The sequence below is a fragment of the Rana temporaria genome, chromosome 1 (assembly GCF_905171775.1).
Source record: "Rana temporaria chromosome 1, aRanTem1.1, whole genome shotgun sequence".
Taxonomy (NCBI): Eukaryota; Metazoa; Chordata; class Amphibia; order Anura; family Ranidae; genus Rana; species Rana temporaria.
Window position 1 is genome coordinate 432,998,346 of NC_053489.1, and position 20,248 is coordinate 433,018,593.

At 43.6% G+C, this 20,248-nt stretch overlaps 1 protein-coding gene across 1 annotated transcript in view; it reads left to right on the forward strand.

The window, feature by feature from the left end:
- Positions 1-9,924, forward strand: part of SPARCL1 (SPARC like 1) — a 46,997-nt gene extending 37,073 nt beyond the window's left edge. The window contains exon 11 of the mRNA XM_040325904.1: positions 9,306-9,924. Coding sequence (XP_040181838.1) covers positions 9,306-9,334 — 29 coding nt within the window. The 3' untranslated portion in view covers positions 9,335-9,924. The remainder of the gene's footprint in view (positions 1-9,305) is intronic.
- Positions 9,925-20,248: the final 10,324 nt, after the last annotated feature.

Here is a 20,248-nt window from a genome sequence, read left to right on the forward strand (position 1 = left end):
TACCTTGGAGAGGGCGGTTAGGCCTGTTATCGGACGGCGGTGAATTGGGTCCTTGGGGTCTAGGGTGGGTTTCTTCAAGATGGGTTGGATTGTGCCCTCTTTCAGCTGCGAGGGCACTATGCCTTCCTTGAATGACTGATTTATAAGCTGCGTGATAGGCGGTGCCAGGATATCGGCACATTCCTTCAGCAGTTTAGCGGGGATAATATCATTAGGCGCTGTGCTGTTTCGCAAAGTACCGATGATATTTTTAACGGCATCAATGGAGATGGGTTTCAGAGTGAATTTTGTTGATTGTAGCAGATTTCTATGGGTGTTGTGTGAATGATTGAGGGGGGGGTTGAGGGGGGTATTGTTTTGCTGAATGCTTTCCCGGATTCTCTCAATTTAATTGATGAAGAAATCCGATAATTCATTACAGAATTCTTGGGTATCTGAACTGGGGGGTTGGGTTCAAGACATCCTGGATTCATGGTCTGAGTGACCAGCTTGATTAGTTCGCGGGGGCGGTTTATGGCGTTGGTGATGGCATTGGAAAAGTGATATTTTTTGGCTTTGAAGATCTCTTTATGGTATTTTCTTGTTATTGCCTTATAGATGGTAAGGTTCTCCTCTGAAGCGTTTCTTTTCCAGGCGGCTTCCGCCCTTCTGCGCTCTTGCTTCAGAAACGACAGCTGGTTGTTAAACCAGCCGGAGTTGTTTTTCCCGGATGCAGGTCTTGCGTTTCGGCACTATTAAGTCGGCTGACTGTAATAGGGCTGTATTTATGGCGTCCAGTGTTTCTGAGGCTGTTTGAGGTGTTTGGATTATTTTTATTTTATTACCTAAGGTAGATTTGAAGAGTTCCGAATGGAGCTTCTTCTGAGATCTAGTCCAGTGTGTTATCACCGGCTTAGGTATTTTTATTAATGGTGGAATTATGGAAACTATGAATTTAATTGCATGGTGATCTGTCCATGGCAACGGTTCATTTTCCAAAATGTTTATTTCCAGATCTTGTCTGAAAATCAGGTCGAGCGCGTGACCGGAAATTTGTATGTGTGGGCCCACATACTAGTTGCTGCAGACCTAGTCCTTCCAGATGGTCAATGCAGGCGTCGGCCACTGGATCCTGTGAGGAGTTTGCCCAGAGGTTGAAATTCCCGAGTAGCAAAAGGTGTTTGCTGTTTAGGGTGAAAGTGGACATGAATTCTGTCCAAGGTGAGAGAAACTGTGATTTTGGACCCGGTGGTCTATAGCAGAGAAAAATATGAACGGTCTCCTGGGGGTTTGTTTGTAGTTGTAGAGTGAGGGTTTCCATGAATGGAAGGGAGTACTGAAGGGCTGGTTTAGTGATCGCGAGGTGAGTCTTATGGATCACTGCCAGGCCTCCTCCTCTTTGCCCCACTCTGTTTTCTGTTATAATGCGATAATTTTCTGGCACCAATTCACCTAGAATGGTGTTACAGTCAGCTGTGAGCCAGCTTTCTGTAATAAAGAGACAGTCTAAGTCGCATTGTAGGATGAAATCATGGATTTCCAGTCGGTGTCTTACTGCTGATCTTGTGTTAACCAAAGCGCATGATATTCGCGTAGGCTGGGGTAAGTGGATGTAATTTTGCCGTGTCGATCGTCGATCGATTCTAAAAATTTGATCAGTCCTTAGAGCTTTTTTGGTGGCGGCTAATAATCTTGAGGCAAATGGCTGTAATCTCTGTATGGTTTCTGCAGAGTATTTCAGCTTGGCCATAGTCGCCGAGAGGCGTGGGGAAATGATGCCTATTTGGGGTGGGGGGTTTTCAGGAGGATTCACTGAATCCTCCCTTCCTATTTTTTTCTTTGATCCAGAGGAAGGCAAAAAAACCCTACCCGTGCTGTGCCAATGTGCTGTGGATAGGGGAAAAAATTCCTTCCTGACCCCTCAGAGGCGATCGGACGAGCCCTGTATCAAAAAAATCTGAGAAAAGCTGTGGTTGTTAGGGCCTAGTGAATGGGGGGGGGGGGGGGGGGAAATATACTCTCTCCTGAATATGTCCAGTAGGAGCCGCTTGTGGTTATTGGGTTGGGGGGGGAAGAGTTCAGATGGCCACTGATCAGGGGTCCTGGTCTGGATGGCCTGCAGCTGGATGGATAGCTAGAGTGGGGGGGGGGGGGAGAAGACAGAGGGGTGTCTAGTGAGGGGGGGGTCCTCCTGGGGTATGAGGGGGCTTACTGTAAATTTTGAGGACGGGTGCTGGATGTTTGGTGTGGCGAGCCGCTAGGCCGCGGATGAAGCCGCGGTCTTTCCTAAACGCGGCTGCCGCAAATTGTTCCATGAGGTGGCGCGAGGGCCAGGATCCGGTTGGCTGGCTGGCGGAGGCCGAGGGGGGGTACCTCAGGTTCCGATTGGTGGTTGGGGGCCGGAGATCGGGGATGAGAAGGAGGGAGGCCGTTTCCCTGATAGTGAAAGATTAGGCCGCCGCCGCGGCTTGTCCTGAAAAGGACGGCCGCTTACGGGCCCCGGGGAGGTGTAGATAGCTCGGAGTAGCAGGGGCCTACCTTGTGAGCCTCCCGGGGGTGAAGCCTGTGGAGGGGGAGAGGCGGCCAGGGAGAAGCTGGTGGTTGGTCCTGGAGCCAAGGCGTGCTGCGGCTGGGAGATGGAGACCCTGCCTGTCTGGAGCCCAGGAGCCACAACGTCCTACTGGTAGGTACGTGCGCTGATTACTACTGGGACAGTTCTCGCCCTGGGGAGGGTCACTCTTTCAGACCCAACAGGAAGAGCTCCTGGAAAATGCTGATGGCTGTGGTCCTGTATATATACTACCTACTGTATGAAACATGTGAAAGAGCAACAAGCCCCTAGTTTCATTTTTCTCTTAGCAGGGACTGACCACCACGGTTTTCCTCCTGCTAATTTTTCACTGGTGGCAGCACAAGCATAGTCTCTATAAGCTGCCAATAGTTTCAACCACTCCTCACCAAAGTTTCCATCCCCATTCTGCCAGCCGATGGTTGCTGGTTCTAAGCTGTCCATGACCCACTGGCAGTTACAGCACCAGAAACAAAAGTAGAGCCACTCGTCTTATAAAATCCCAGAATGAGTTTTATTGATGTTATGTGGTACATGGTAAATCCACATGCTCCTCTCCACTAGGATCTTTGTCATACAGTCACCATTGTAACAGACACTAGAGAAAAATCAGTATTGCAATAAAGAGTAATGTACAGAAACAGTTGTTTTTGTTATCCTCACAGACATTGTAATTCACAGTGAAGTTCAGGTTAGGATGGATGACATGGGTGAATAGCTGGAAGGATATCAAGACTGGTAATGAAGATGCTTAGACATCAGTACTCTGGTAGCAATAGAAAAATGAATCTGTACATCTGGCTGCAGATCACATGTCCTGCCACCTCTGCCTCATCAGGTGTTCTCTCGCTGGGATGATGAGGGAGGAAAACATATATTCCCTGTGCATGTCCAAAAGTCCATGACGAGAGTGATAGAGGTGTTCTCTGTCCAACATCACTTTGATATTACAAACCTGGAGGCTGGTAAGGGCATTATAAATCATGTTGCTTGCTTATCACCTACCCTAGAGCTAAGCAGTATATGGCCTGGATTCAGAGAGAGCGGCGCATAGTTATGCCGGCGTAGCGTATTGAATATACGCTACACCGACGTAGCGCAGAGCGGCAAGCACAGTATTCACAAAGCACTTGCTCCCAACGTTACATAGTTACATAGTTAGTCAGGCTGAAAAAAGACACAAGTCCATCTAGTTCAACCACAAAAAATAAAAATAAACAAACAAAATAAAAAACACAGTACAATCCCATACACCCAACTCCATACCCACAGTTGATCCAGAGGAAGGCAAAAAACCCCAGCAGAGCATGATCCAATTTGCTACAGCAGGGGAAAAAATTCCTTCCTGATCCCCCGAGAGGCAATCGGATTTACCCTGGATCAACTTTACCTACAAATCTTAGTACTCAGTTATTTTATGTACATTTAGGAAAGTATCCAGGCCTTTCTTAAAGCAATCTACTGAGCTGGCCAGAACCACCTCTGGAGGGAGTCTGTTCCACATTTTCACAGCTCTTACTGTGAAAAAACCTTTCCGTATTTGGAGGTGAAATCTCTTTTCCTCTAGACGTAAAGAGTGCCCTCTTGTCCTCAGGGTTGACCGTAAAGTGAATAACTCAACACCAAGTCCACTGTATGGACCTCTTATATATTTGAACATGTTAATCATATCCCCCCTAATTCTCCTCTTCTCAAGAGTGAATAAATTCAGTTCCTCTAATCTTTCCTCATAGCTGAGCTCCTCCATGCCTCTTATCAGTTTGGTTGCCCTTCTCTGCACTTTCTCCAATTCCCTGATATCCTTTTTGAGAACTGGTGCCCAAAACTGAACTGCATATTCCAGATGAGGTCTTACTAATGATTTGTACAGGGGCAAAATTATATCTCTGTCTCTGGAGTCCATACCTCTCTTAATACAAGAAAGGACTTTGCTCGCTTTGGAAACCGCAGCTTGGCATTGCATGTTATTATTGAGCTTATGATCTACCAAGACCCCCAGATCCTTCTCCATTACAGATCCCCCCAGTTGTACTCCCCCTAGCATGTATGATGCATGCATATTCTTAGTCCCTAAGTGCATAACTTTACATTTATCTACATTAAACCTCATCTGCCACTTAGTCGCCCAATTAGACAGAGCATTGAGGTCGGCTTGTAAATGGTAGACATCCTGCAAGGACGTTATTCCACTGCATAGCTTGGTGTCATCTGCAAAGACAGAAATGTTACTTTTGATCTCAGACCCAATATCATTTATAAATATATTGAAAAGTAAGGGTCCCAGCACTGAACCTTGGGGTACACCACTGATAACATTGGACCATTCAGAGTAAGAATCATTAACCACCACTCTCTGAATTCTGTCTTTCAGCCAGTTTTCTATCCATTTACAAACTGATATATCCAATCCTGTAGACCTTACCTTACACATGAGCCATGTGTGGGGAACTGTATCGAATGCTTTTGCAAAATCCAAATATATCACGTCCACAGCCACACCTCTGTCCAGGGTCTTACTTACCTCTTCATAAAAGGAAATCAGGTTTGTCTGACAACTTCTGTCTTTCATGAATCCATGCTGTCTGCTGCTTAGATAGTTTTTTTCCAGCAAGAACTCATCCATGTGGTCTTTTATTAAACGTTCCAGTATCTTCCCAACTATAGAAGTTAGACTAACAGGTCTATAGTTACTTGGTAAAGACTTTGTTCCCTTTTTAAATATGGGCACCACATTGGCCCTGCGCCAATCCAGTGGTACTATTCCTGTCTTTAATGAGTCCCTAAATATTAGATACAGTGGCTTTGAAATGACAGAGCTCAACTCACCTAGGATCCGTGGGTGGATGCCATCTGGTCCAGGTGCTTTATCCACCTTTATTCTGTCTAAATATTTCTGGACCATATCACTTTTGAGCCATTGTGGATTTGGGGCTGTGTCACTCCCACCCCCATTTTGGACATGAGCTCCCCCATGCTCCATTGTATACACAGAGCTGAAGAAAGCATTTAATAAATTTGCCTTCTCTTTGTCCCCAGTCACCCACTCTAGATTATTTTGTAAGGGGCCTACATGCTCGGACTTCACCTTTTTACTATTAATATATTTAAAATAATTTTTTGGGGTTTGTCCTACTATCTTTTGCAATCTGTCGTTCATTTTGATTTTTTGCATCCTTGATTTCCTTTTTACATATCCTGTTATATTCTTTGTAACATTTAAACAACACTAGTGTTCCTTCATTTTTATATTTTTTAAAAGCTACTTTCTTATTGTTTATAGCTTTTTTAACTTTGACCGTGAGCCACATAGGTTTTATTTTTAGCCTTTTAAACTTATTGCCCATGGGAACATACTTTGCAGTGAGGTTCCACACAGTCTTTTTGAAGAATTCCCATTTCTGTTCTGTGTTCATTGGTGCCAATAGTCCCCCCCAGTCCAAGTCCTGGAGAGCAGCCCTCATCCTTGGAAAATTTGCTCTCTTAAAATGTAGTGTTTTAATATTTCCTGTATGTATTTCTTGCTTATAGGCTTATAGTTAACATTAAATGAAATCATGTTATGATCACTGCTACCCAGGTGTTCCTTTATCTGAACATTAGTAATAAGCTCTGCATGGTTTGAGATTATCAGGTCCAACAGAGCATCATTCCTAGTTGGGGCCTCAATAAACTGCACCATAAAATTGTCCTGCAATAGGTTTTTAAATTTTTGTCCTTTAACTGTCCCAGAAGTGCCATTAATCCAGTCAATTTCTGGGTAGTTAAAATCCCCCATTATTATCACCGTCCCAGCCCTTGCAGCCCTTTCCATCTGTGCAAGGAGCTGAGTCTCCACCTCCTCATTAACATTGGGTGGTTTATAACAAACTCCAATGATTAATTTTGAACTACACACATCTGTATGCAGTTCCACCCATAATGCTTCAGCCTCATCACACTCTCCATCAACCAGGTTCTCTTTCACGCTTGCTTTGAGGTCACTTCTCACATAGAGACAGACCCCTCCACCTTTCCTTTTTACCCTGTCTTTCCGAAAGAGAGCATAGCCAGGAATATTAATAGCCCAGTCATGTGACGATTGAAGCCAAGTTTCAGCAATACCGATTACATCATAGCTCTCCTCATGCGCCAGAGCGTCCAACTCACCTGCTTTGCTTGGCAGACTTCTGGCATTGGTGAACAAACACTTAAATGTATTATTACATTTTTCTCTGGTGTTTTTCATATAATTTATAGTAGTACAAATGGCACTATTATTTCCAATGGCTGTTTGCAACATGGGAACTTTCTTGTCACCTGCATAACGTAAATTCGTAGGCATAAGCCGGCCTAATTCAAAGTAGGTGGAAGTGGGCGTGATCCATTTAAATGAAGCATGACCCCATGCAAATGAAGGGCCGAACGAACGGCGAATGCGCCGTCCCATGGACGCAACCCAGTGCGCATGCTCAGAATCCCGTCGGAAATACTCCTTAAGATACGACGAATCACTGCCTACGACGTGAACGTAACCTACACCCATCCCTATTCACGTACTACTACGTAAACAACGTAAAATACGACGGCTGTTCCCTGGTCCATACCTTTGCATGAGCTGCGCCTCATAGATGGGGAATAACTATACGCCGGATGTAAGCCTTACGTCAGGGGTGTCAAACTCAATTTCATCGTGGGCCGCATCAGTATTATGATTGCCCTCAAAAGGGCCGGTTGTATCTGTAAGATTAGATGTCCAGCACATCCCCTTTCCATATATTAGATGTCAAGAGCCACCCCACCATCAGAAGTTGAGTCCCCTACTCTCCCTTACATCACAGTGCCCCCTTTCCTTATGCTGCTGCTGGGAAGAAGCTGGATGCATTGCTTGAAAGCCGAAAGTAAGGGTCTGGATGAGGACCAGAGGAGCGAGGGCCACATGAAATGGCCTGGAGGGCCGTATTTGGCCCGCAGGCCTTGTGTTTGACACCTGTGCCTTACGTAAACCGCGTATCTTAATGAACCGGGCGCAAGTACGTTCGTGAATCTGCGTATCTCCCTCATTTGCATATTCAAATCGTAAATCAATGGAAGCGCCCCTTGCGGCCAGCGTAAATATGCGCCCACGATACGACGGCGTAGGAAACTTACGTCGGTTGGATGAAACCTAATTTCAGGCGTATCTAGTTTTATGGGCACGTCGGCGTAAGTGCTACGTGAATCCGGGCCTATAGGTCTACTTTACAACAGGTGGGGGATCCAGCATCCAATTGCCACTTGGTCTGCCCGCATGAAGTTCTTGCACGGCACCTACAATAAGCTAAAACAAATAAAAAGGTGAACCATTTTCCGCAGCCTCAATAAACTACACTAAGTGTAAAGGAGACAGGCTGTAAATTTTAAATAAAATAAAAAAAGCTTAAAAAAACTCCATGGCAATCGGTAGCCAGGAGCATAGAGAAACAATTGGCTAGGGAATGTGATTCATCCAGGGTCACACAGCACATCAACCATAGCATCATGATCACAGATATTGGGAGAAGATTCAGCTTGTAAAGATAATGGTATACTAGGACCAGCTCACACCTGCAGAAGCGCTATACAAGACTACACATGAGCACACGTGGATACTGAAAATAATCAGGCAACTCATTCCCATCAATTTGCCCTTTTCTCAAGCCTGTTTTTGCCATGATAGTGGACTCACTCCCACTCCTGCGGTTGTGAGCTGATTCAAGTACACCAGTGCTGGCTTTGTCTGTGACAGCTGGTTGGTGCCAAGCTCCAGATCTCTGTTGGGCTTTTCTCTGCTGTCTTTCCTGGAGCTGTGTGTTTTTTGTTATGCCAATATCTTTAGACTACTGTGTAAGTTGCTATTGTTTTTATTTTACTGACTCTTACCTACTCTCTGTATTTGTGTCTCTATAACCTACAAAATGCTGCCCCTTCCCACCGGCTGCATTCAGGACATTACTTCCCATGATTCCCATGATTTTACCAGCATCCACAAACACAGTTTCCATGCTACAACACTGAATCTTACTTACTACATAACATCACAGCCCATGAAGAACCTTGGCCTCCTGGTCTAGGCATTCACAACCCTTTTTTTTTTTTTTTTTTTTTTTTGCATAATAGGATTGTTATTCCAATGCTTAAACCCAAACTGAAGTCCAAAGTGTTGGATAGTCCTACCAGTAGGATAGCACACTTTAGAAGTTCAAAATATTTATTATATGTTTCCATAACAAACCCCCATCTTCTTTTGGACTTGCAGCTGCAGGAACAGTTGTACAGGCAGTATCCTTCTCTGCTTTTTTTTTGACAGAACATGCACGATTATTCTATATACATGTGTGGCCATACGTATGATCAGAGCTTTTTTTCTCAGAAAATAGGTGCAGGAACTCAACAACGACCCGTTCAGATTTCACAAACAGTAGAAGGGTCTTAAAGGGGCATTAAATACCAGAATTGCATAACATACAGAGTGCAGAGTTCAGGGGGTTACAAAGCTGTCACTTGTAAACACAGAAACCAGACTTATGTGTTTACAAGTGATTGTGGTGAGCAGGCACCAAAGGGTCTGAGCCAGAGGTGGTGGAACTGAGTTCCCCCAAGTTGCCCCTGAAAAAAAGCCCTGCGTATGATGTTAGAGAATACACATTGTAGACACTGTGGTGATGACCTGGAGTACCACCTGTTATAGGGAACTTCTTCGAGTTTCTACATAAAATATTTAACTTAACATAACATAACATCATTTTCTTTTGCTTTATAGGTGATATAGATGAAAATCTTTTGTTCTGAATAAAGCCTATTATTCCATGCTCAGTCTAAGATTGTGACTTCCTTGACAAGATATGGAACAGAAACATATTATCTACAACAAACAAGGGACACAAGTTCCACTTGATTCTTTGACACAATCCTGGAATATCTTAGAAAATAGCAATTAATAATCTAATACTGACATATCTGTGTGCTTACTAATGTTAACATACATTTTTTTTTTATTGAAGCCAAGAAATCACTACTGCTAAAAGATGTGGGCTGCCACCGGTGACCTCTACCTTTTGAAATGTTCATTGTCTGTCATGCTAATCATATTGCTTCAGGCTAAGTTATAGCCTGGAACAGGTTTTCACATACGGAGTTCTGACTTTGTTCCGTCTCAGAGAGAATCAAAGCCACGGAGAGCTAGGTAACTGATATTTTCAGAAGCCATATTCAACTAAATGGTTCAATCATTATAATTTTTTTTAACCACTTGACCTCTGGAACGTTTTGCCCCCTTCATGACCAGGGCATTTTTTGCTATTCAGCATTGTGCTATTTAACTAGCAATTGCAATCATACAACACTACGCAAATGAACTTTTTATTATTTTTTCATACAAATAGAGTTTTCTTTTGGTTGTATCTGATCACCACTGGATTTAATTTTTTTTTATCTTATAAACAAACAATTAAAAAAAAAAACAACAACAATTGTATATTAATTGGTTTGTATGAAAGTTGAAGCATCTACAAACTCTGGTATATATCTTGGAATTTACACAGCTATGACGTTATACTGTATGATAGTGATCAGCGACATATAGTGGGATTGTGATAGGGTGGCAGGCAATCTGGTGCTAACAGACACTATCTTGGAGGGACACTAACTGAAGCTAAGGTCACTAGTGACACTAAGGCCTCGTACACACGATAGGTTAAACAGAGGACAACGGTCTGATGGACCGTTTTCATCGGTCAAAACCGATCGTGTGTGGGCCCCGTAGGTTATTTAACCATCGGTTAAAAAAAAGCAAACTTGCTTTAAATTTAACCGATGGATTCCTAACCGATAGGTCAAAACCGATCATTAGTAGGCAAAACCATCGGTTAAAAATCCATGCATGCTCAGAATGAAGTCGACGCATGCTTGGAATCATTGAACTTCATTTTTTTCAGCACGTCGTTGTGTTTTACGTCACCGCGTTCTGACACGATCGATTATTTAACCGATGGTGTGTAGGCGCGACGGACCATCAGTCAGCTTCATCGGTTAACCGATGACAGCGGTCCATCAGACCGTTCTCATCGGATGGACTGATCGTGTGTACGCGGCTTAATACAGCAATTAGTAATAATACTGGACACTGACACTGTACTAATGGCTGGGAAGGGGTTAAAATATAAGGGCACTTGAGGGGTTAACTATATGCCCAACAATGTGTAATGTGTGTAATATATGCTGCATCTTACTTTACTCTCTGACTGTTTTTCTCCCTGTTTTTAATGGAGAAGAAACAGCCAGATTGCTGTTCCCATGCACACAGAGCTCTGTGTGTTTGTAAACACAGAACTGTCTGTGATTGGACACAGCTGATCTCAGCCAAAATCATTGGCTGAAATCTGCTGCCAATTTGTGCTGTGTCCAATCACAGCACGGGTCAAGAAGGGGGTGCGCACATATGTACCTAGAACCCGGAAGAAAGCCCTGATGCTTATACCTGCTGCCTGCTTGCAGTATATTTACTGTGAGTGGTTGGCAGGTGGTTAAAGCTGAACTTCAGGCAGATTTAAAAAGCACACATTAACGTAAGTCTGTATTCATTATATCATTATATGTGTTTTCCTAGGCAGGATTTCATTTTGGTGTCTTATAGTCCAATCATTGAAAGTTGCATGTAAACATACTGAAAAGGAAAAATCTGACAGGAGGAAAGAGCAGAGTGAGCAAATAGATGACCTCATAAATAAAATTACATGTTGTATCAAGCTATTCCACCTTGATGTCCACAATAACATAGCATTGTAACAAATGGTTAAAGCGGAGTTCCGGCCACAATTTCACTTTTTAAATATAAATACCCCTGTAATACACAAGCTTAATGTATTCTAGTAAAGTTAGTCTGTAAACTAAGGTCCGTTTTGTTAGGTTGTTACAGCATTTAGACACTTTATAAAATAGAAATTGACTGGGGCCATCTTAAGTGTGGGCATCATGAAGCCAGACTGTATGACTTCCTGGATTTCAGCCTTGCAGATCTCGTACATGCTCAGTGCTGCACAAGCAGTGTCAGATCAGGTTTCAGCACCTGTGCTGTCCAAGTCACATGATTCTTTGAGACTGGGGAGTGCACAGACTCCTGGAAAGTTACACCCACTACATTCCCAGGAGTCTGTGCGGTGTAGGTTAGGAAGCATTAAGCACCTAGGTGCAGGAAGAGGGAAGATTAACTATTCTGCCTAGCAACAACACTTTGAAGGCATCTAAAAAAAAACATTTTTTTTCGTAAAGGACTAATGACATTTTTTTAAAACTACTGATGTAATGTTATATTTATGGGTGGAACTCCACTTTAACTTTAGAATTCAACTTGATGTTCCTGTTATTATTGAAAAAAAATAAATAAACCATCAATCAGCAATATGAATCTAAAAATCACACATTAATCAAAGAAAGAACAATATTTTGAATTACCATATTTCTTACTATATAATGTTTAAAAAATATGAATGTGTGTGAATGTATTTATTTATTCAGGTCATTGTATATCTAAGCAGTAGTTAGTCACATTCAACTGGACTTTCACATTTTCATTTAACTTTTCTGTGGATTTTTGTTCGAAGGGCATTCGTGTCCGTGAACTTGTTCTGCATACACACGGCAGGACTTTTTTAGCCAAATCACGTGTTTTTTCAGCTCTTTATCGCCACCCTGTGGGCAACTTCTATTATTGTTGTCTCATCTTTAGCATTGGTTCTGAGCATGCGTGTTTGTATTTTGGACACACGATCGGATTAGCCTCCATCGGACATTTGTTGCCGAAAAGTTTGAGAGCATTCACACGGAACATTTGTGCAATGAAAAAGCGAAAACAAGCGTCCGATGGAGCATACGCGCGGTCGGATTGTCCGATCAAACAAGTCCGTTGGACATTTGTTCGATCGTGTTAATGGGCCTTTAGAAAGTATAAAATTATCTAAAATTTTCAAATAATTCTATGAACTCCAAAGAAAATTTTATGAGCCAATAAAAACGGTGAAAGCATTTTCAAAGACTTTGACCTCCATCAGTCAACGAGCAAAAATTCAGTTCCAATGCAGCCTGGCCAATGAGTGGGCTTCCTTCAAAGATCAGTGAAAGAACACACCACAAAATCCCAAAAGCCCAAAACAGGTCATAAAAAATTCTAAGATGACAGAAAAGAATCTGAAGGCATCTTTCGTCCTGTTTATGAGTCTACCATAAGGAAAGCATTAACAAGGGCTGTGTTCATAAGAGGTTAGCTTAGGGCAGGGGCCTCAAACTGGTGGCCCTCCAGCTGTTAAGAAACCACAAGTCCCACGAGGCATTGCAAGGCTGACAGTTACAAGCTGCTAGGTGGCGTTTCCGTCGAATTCCACGCCGAGTATGCAAATTAGCTAGTTACGGCGATCCACGAACGTACGTCCGGCCGGCGCATTTTTTTACGTCGTTTGCGTTCGGCTTTTTCCGGTGTATAGTTAAAGCTACTGTTATGAGGCATACTCAATGTTAAGTATGGCCGTCGTTCCCGCGTAGAAATTTGAAATTTTTACGTCATTTGCATAAGTCGTTCGCGAATAGGGATTTGCGTAGAATGACGTCACCGTCGGAAGCATCGGCTTGTTCCGGGTTAATTTCGAGCATGCGCACTGCGCACTGGGATACCCCCACGGACGGCGAATGCGCAGTTAAAAAAAAACGTTGTTTACGTCGGGTCACGACGTATTGTCAAAAAATAAAACCCGCCCCCATCACAGAGATTTGAATGCCGCGCCATTACGCCGCCAAAGATACACTACGTCGCCGTAACTTACGACGCAAATTCTTTGAGGATTCGAAAAAAAAAAGGTAAGTTACGGCGGCGTAGTGTATCTTAGATACGCTACGCCCGGCGCAATAATGCGCCGCTGTACGTGGATCTACCCCTCTGTGCATTGCAAACTTTTTTCTTCAGCTCTATACAAGTTTTGGATCCGACATCGAATTACCTGGACTACTACATTTATATGTCCTCATTCAAATCGGACGCTGCCATAGTCTTCTCTGTTCTCCCTGACTCAGCCAACACCTTATTTTGCTGGTCAATTGCACAGAGATTATTTTAGGGTTTGTGTGTGCAATTACCTGCATTTCCTCATAGTCGCTTGATTGTTAAAGGGGTTGTAAAGGTTCCTTTTTTATTTTCTAAATAGGTTCCTTTAAGCTAGTGCATTGTGGGTTCACTTACCTTTTCCTTCGATTTCCCTTCTAAAATTTTTTTTTCTTCTGAATAACTCACTTCCTGTTTCTCCTCAGTAAGCTTGCCCCCATGTTCTAAACGGGGGTTAGTCAGCCAAAACAGCTTACTGAGGAGGAACAGGTGAGAAATTCAGACAAAGAAAAAAAACATTTAGAGCCAGATCCACATAGATCGGCGTAATTTTAAGCAGGCGTAGCGTATCGTAGTTACGATACCGCCGCTACTTTTAGAGGCAAGTGCTGTATTCACAAAGCACTTGCGTCTAAAGTTACGGCGGCGTAGCGTAAATGTGGCGGCGTAAGGGCGCGGAATTCAAATGACAAAGATGTGGGCGTGTTTTATGTTAATTCAACTTGACCCCACGTAAATGACGTTTTTTTTGAACGGCGCATGCGCCGTCCGTGGGGGTATCCCAGTGCGCATGTTTGAAATCACAACGCAAATAGTCAATGCTTTCGACGTGAACGTAATTTACGCAAAGCCCTATTCGCAAACGTTTTACGCAAACAACGTACACAACGGAAAATTCGACGCTGGCCCCACGTCCAAACTTAACATTGCGTACGCCTCATAGACCCAGGGGTAACGTTACGCCGAAAAAAGCCTTACGTAAACGACGTAAAAAAATGCGCCGGACGGACGTACGTTCTGAGAATCGGCGTATCTAGCTAATTTGCATACTCTACGGAAGCACCACCTAGCGGCCAGCGTAGATATGCACCTAAGAAGACGTACGTCAGTCGGATCTAGCGCCAATTCAGTCGTATCTTGTTTTGTGGATACAAAACAAAGATACGACGGGGCATCCTAGAAGTTACGCGGCGTATCAATAGATACGCCAACGTAACTTCTTTGTGGATCTGGCCCTTAGAAGGGAAATAGAAGGAAAAGGTAAATGAACCAACAATGCACTAGCTTAAAGGAACCTATTTAGAAAATAAAAAATTAACCTTTACAACCCCTTTAACTGCTCCTTAACCAGATCATGACAGGTGATACTTTAATTTATTGTATCTATTGGTAGGAATATTGGACATTTCATTAAAAAGAAAACCGCAAATGTTATTATCCATTGACTACAGAAAAAATATATATTATGGTGGCATATGTGATAAAGAAACCAAACTATACTCTTTTTAAATCTGTTTTAATTGTAATAAATATGTGCTTGATTCAGACCTGTGACTATATAATTATTCTCCTATCCAGGTCTCAGACAGTTGAATCTTTGTGTTTATTACATCATACCAATGTTATTAAAAACCATCCACAAGAATTCATGTGTTATGACTGTTATTAAAAGACTGATGTGTGCAGTCTTTCTACCTATGTACCTGTTTGAACTTAAAATGTTATCTAACCTCAGTTACAGTAGAACAAAATCCAAAACTGTTTTAGTTCCTTTTGCATAGAATGAGGGAACATTGTAACCCCTGCAGGTTTTTTTTCTCCATCTGTGTCCAACTGGGGAGATTCCCCTTCACTTCATGTCCTGTAACAAAAACACTGGGCCAGATTCAGGTACAATTACGTTGCTCCCCCGCGGCGTAACATATCTGATTTACGTTACACCGCCGCAGGTTTACAGCGTAAGTGCCTGATTCACAAAGCTCTTACCTGTAAACTTGCGGCGGTGTAACGTAAATCCGCTCGGCGCAAGCCCGCCTAATTCAAATAGGGCGGGCACCATTTAAATTAGGCGCGTTCCCGCGACGAACGTTCTGCGCATGCTCCGTGTTAAAATTTCCCGACGTGCTTTGCGCGAAATTACGGCGCCCCGACGTTTTTTTGGAACGGCGACGTGCATTACAGCGTTTCGTCTTACACAAAAAAAAAAAATCGAAATTCCACGCAGGAATAAGCCATGTTAAAGCAGGTGTAACTTTGCGACGGGAAAAACCGACTAGCGTCGACGTACGAGATTGCGACGAACATGCGGATCTTCGTGGATCGCCGTAACTAGTCATTTGCATATTCTACGCCGACCGCAATGGAATCACCACCTAGCGGTCGGCCTAGAATTGCATCCTAAGATCCGACGGTGTAAGTCAATTACACCTGTCGTATCTTAAGGCTATCTATGCGTAACTGATTCTATGAATCAGCCGCATAGTTAGGACGGGCGGATCACAGAGATACGACGGCGTATGAGCAGGCTCTCTATTTTTCTCGTCTAGATTCTGGGCAGTTTTCTCGATGAGAAACCTCAAAGCCTTGTACACATGCACAGTTTACTCGGCAAGAAAGCTCTGCCAGCAGTTTTCTTGTCGAGGCTTAAGGCCCCATACACACGATAGAATCCATCCGCTGAAAAATCCCAGTGAATGGGTTTCAGCGGATAGATCCTATGGTGTGTACACTCCAGCGGATCGGTTTCCGCGGATATTTCTCCCCTGGGATGGATTCCAGCAGATCGAATATTTGCTGACATGCCAAGCAAATCCATCTGCTGGAATCCATCCCAACGGATGGATCCGCTGGTCTGTATAGACTCACCGGATCCATCCGTCTGAAGGGATCCCCCGCATGCGTCGTAATGATTCGTCGCATGCGTGGAATTCCTTATATGACAGCGTCGCGCACGTCGCCGCGTCATAATCGCGGCGACGGCGCGACACGTCATCGCCAGAGGATTTCAATGCGATGGTGAGTACACTCCATCGCAGAGAAATCTGCTGAAATCCTCGAGATGATTTATCCGCGGAAACGTTCCGCTGGAACGTATTCGCGGATAAATCCTCTCGTGTGTATGGGGCCTTAGAGTGAGAGTGGCAACATTTAGAGACAATTCAGGGTAATTTGCTTAAAGCGGGGGTTCACCCTAAAAAAAAAAAAAATGTTTTGTCTACCATGCCATCCAGCATACTAGCGTGAGCTACAGTATGCCTTTATTTTTTTTTTAGCTGTACTCATAGTTTAATCCGTTAGTTAATTTTCAGACTCCCCGCGGGGAGTAGACGTTCCTATGAAGAGGGGCACATGATTGACGGCCAGTTATGGCGCGTCACGCTTCCCGAAAATAGCCGAAATAGGACTTGGCTCTTCACGGCGCCTGCGCAGTCAGCTCCTAGTCTGTGCGCAGGCGCTGTATAGCGCCGTGAAGAGCCGAGTTCTTCTCCGGCTATTTTCGGGAAGCGTGACGCGCCATAGCCGGCCGTCAATCATGTTCCCCTCTTCATAGGAACGCCTACTCCTCGCGGGTAGTCTGAAACGAAACTAACGGATTAAACTGTGAATACAGCCCAAAAAAAAAAAAAAAAGGCATACTGTAGCTCACGCTAGTATGCTGAATGGCATGGTATAAAGTTGTATTTTAGGGTGAACACCCGCTTTAAATCAATCTAGGGCTAACCATTGAAAATGCAGATGCAGCATCTCACCTCTATTTTCTCTACTGAAGTTAAGGTAATTATCCACCCTAGTTTAGAACCTATCCATTCAATGACTGCATAGTCAAAGAATAGCAACATACCTTTGAGGTCAACTCTGTGCTCTCTACTATTTATTTCATCCTGTATGAATAATTCTGTGCAGGGAATATAAGTGGCCAATATAAAACAGATTGATATATGATTTAAAAAAAGGCCTTGTAGGAGTGTTTTAGTAAATAGCCAGGATAAAAGGGGGGTATTTTAAAACTGTAGACAATTTTGCTTTAAAGTGGTTCTAAAGGCAAAAGTATTTTTTTTTCTATCTTAATGCATTTTTTGCATTAAGGAAAAAAAACTTCCAATGTCTGTGCCTCCCACTCCCTAAACACTTACCTGACACCACTGCCCATCCAGCACTTTCCTGGCCTCAGCCCCACTCTATTTTCTTCCTCCATTCATGGGCTTTACTGAGGCCATCTGGAGCCACTAGCTCTTGTTGCTGTCAGTTAAAACCTTAGAGGAGGGAGCAGGGGGAAAAGCCGAGCCATGCTGTCCAAGCTCAGAAGCGCGCCAGCACTTGCTCCCATAGCAAACGGCATGCTTTAAGTGCAAGTCCATTGTCCAAGCCCAAATACAGTAACATGGTATACTTAGGGCGCGTACACACGGTCGATCCAAACCATGAGAATGGTCTGACGGAAGTTTCCATCGGTTCACCGCTGAAGTGGCCTGACGGTCTGATGTGCGTACACACCATCGTTCCAAAAACCGATCGGGTCAGAACGCGGTGACGTAAAACACAACGACGTGCTGAAAAAAATGAAGTTCAATGCTTCCAAGCATGCGTTGACTTGATTCTGAGCATGCGCGGGTTTTCAACCGATGCTTTTCTGTACTAACCATCGGTTTGGACCGATCGGTCAGCGGTCCATCGGTTTGATTTTAAAGCATGTTTTAAAATTTTGGACCGAAGGACAACAGACCAATGGGCCATACACACGGTCGGTTTGGACCGATGAAACTGAACTTCGGTCCATTCTCATCGGTTTAGAACGACCGCGTGTATCTTAGTCATATGTAGTGAAGAATAAATATTAAGGCAACAAAAATGTATAAAAAATGTCCCAACATATGAGGGAAAACCATTAGTCTTTTCACATGGGAAAGATCATTTTTTTTAAAGGACAGTACATGTGAACATTATAGACAGAGAGGATAATTAGTTGGAAAGAATCTTAAAAGACACTATCCACATCAAACTAGATTAACAAACCTAAACAGGGTCTTCTTCACTACTTGACACCTACCTATAATGCTGTTTTAATAGCTTTAACCTGTGAATTTGACAACAATGAACACCTTCAGCTATGTAACACAAACAATTAACACATCTCCCAGACATCAAAGGCTAGTAAATTAGATCAGGGTGATTTCACAAACTTTCACAGCTCCTGTGATGTTCCGGGCAGTCAGCTCACACCTTGGCACAACAATGATTGGATTAAGGTGAGTTGCCCATGTTGGCTATAAATGCTGGTGTATGAGCCTCACTAGGGATAAGCAAATCTTCCTGGTTTTCCGAAAATCCAAACTTAAAATTTTACCCCATTGAAATCTATGGAAGTAAAATATTAATAATACATTCTGGCCATTTGCAAGGACAAGAGGCTGTCAAAAAAAAAGGATTGGGGAGGTGGGCACCTTAATTTGATTTGTTACTATGTAAAAATATGTTTTTTTTAAGGTCGTTTTGGCTGTGACACCTGATTTGTTATTAATAATAGGTAATAGACCTGAATTGAATGATGGAAGTAGAAGCCACAACAAATATGAAAGCTGAAATATAAAGTTAAAGGGGTTGTAAAGGTACAATTTTTTTTCCTAAATAGCTTCCTTTACCTTAGTGCAGTCCTCCTTCACTTACCTCATCCTTCAATTCTGCTTTTAAATGTCCTTATTTCTTTTGAGAAATCCTCACTTCCTGTTCTTCTGTCTGTAACTCCACACCGTAATGCGAGGCTTTCTCCCTGGTGTGGAGTGTCGTGCTCGCCCCCTCGCTTGGACTACAGGAGAGTCAGGACACTCTCTACGTTGCAGATATAGAAAGGAGCTGTGAGTTACTGGGCATCCTGACTCTCCAAGGGAGGGGGCGAGCATGACACTCCACACCAGGGAGAAAGCCTTGCATTACTGTGTGGAGTTACAGACAGAACAACAGGAAGTGAGCATTTCTCAGAAGAAATAAGGACATTTAAAAGCAAAATGGAAGGATGAGGTAAGTGAAGGAGGACTGCACTAAGGTAAAGGAAGCTATTTAGGAAAAAAAATTGTACCTTTACAACCCTTTAAAGCTCTCAACTTTGCAGACATTGGCCAGGGGCACAACGGTTTATTAGTACAATTTGTTGTGAGCTTCTTGATTTGCAATACCAAACTGCTAATAAATGTAATACAATATTAAAGCATGAAAACATTTCAGAATCACAACTCCACTTTCCCCTTCATCCATGTATCCCCAACTAATTCCAAAGAATTCAAGCTCCAGCTGTTTGTTTGGCTACCATTGGGACTGTATGTGAGCATGTGACTTGAATAGACGTTAAATAGCAAAAAAAACAAGGCAGAATTTATCTTGCAATACAAATTAAAGCGGTCCTCCACCCTAAAGTGGAGTCCCGCTGATCGGAACCCTCCCCCCCTCCGGTGTCACATTTAACACCTTTCAGGGGGGAGGGGGGTGCAGACACCTGTCTAAAGACAGGTATTTGCACCCACTTCCGGCCACACGCTACGGGCGAAAGACGGGCATTCCGTCACATCCCGTCTGTCGCCCGTTGTGTGCTGGGAACACTCGGCTCCCAGCACACAGCGTGTGAGCCAATCGGCGGGCGCAGCGCGACTCGCGCATGCGCCGTAGGGAACCGGGCAGTGAAGCCGCAGCGCTTCACTTCCTGGTTCCCTCACCGTGGATGGAGGGGGGAGCAGCAGGGTGACGAGCGATCGGCTCATCCTCTGCTGCGATCACCGCTGGACTCCAGGACAGGTAAGTGTCCTTATATTAAAAGTCAGCAGCTGCAGTATTTGTAGCTGCTAGCT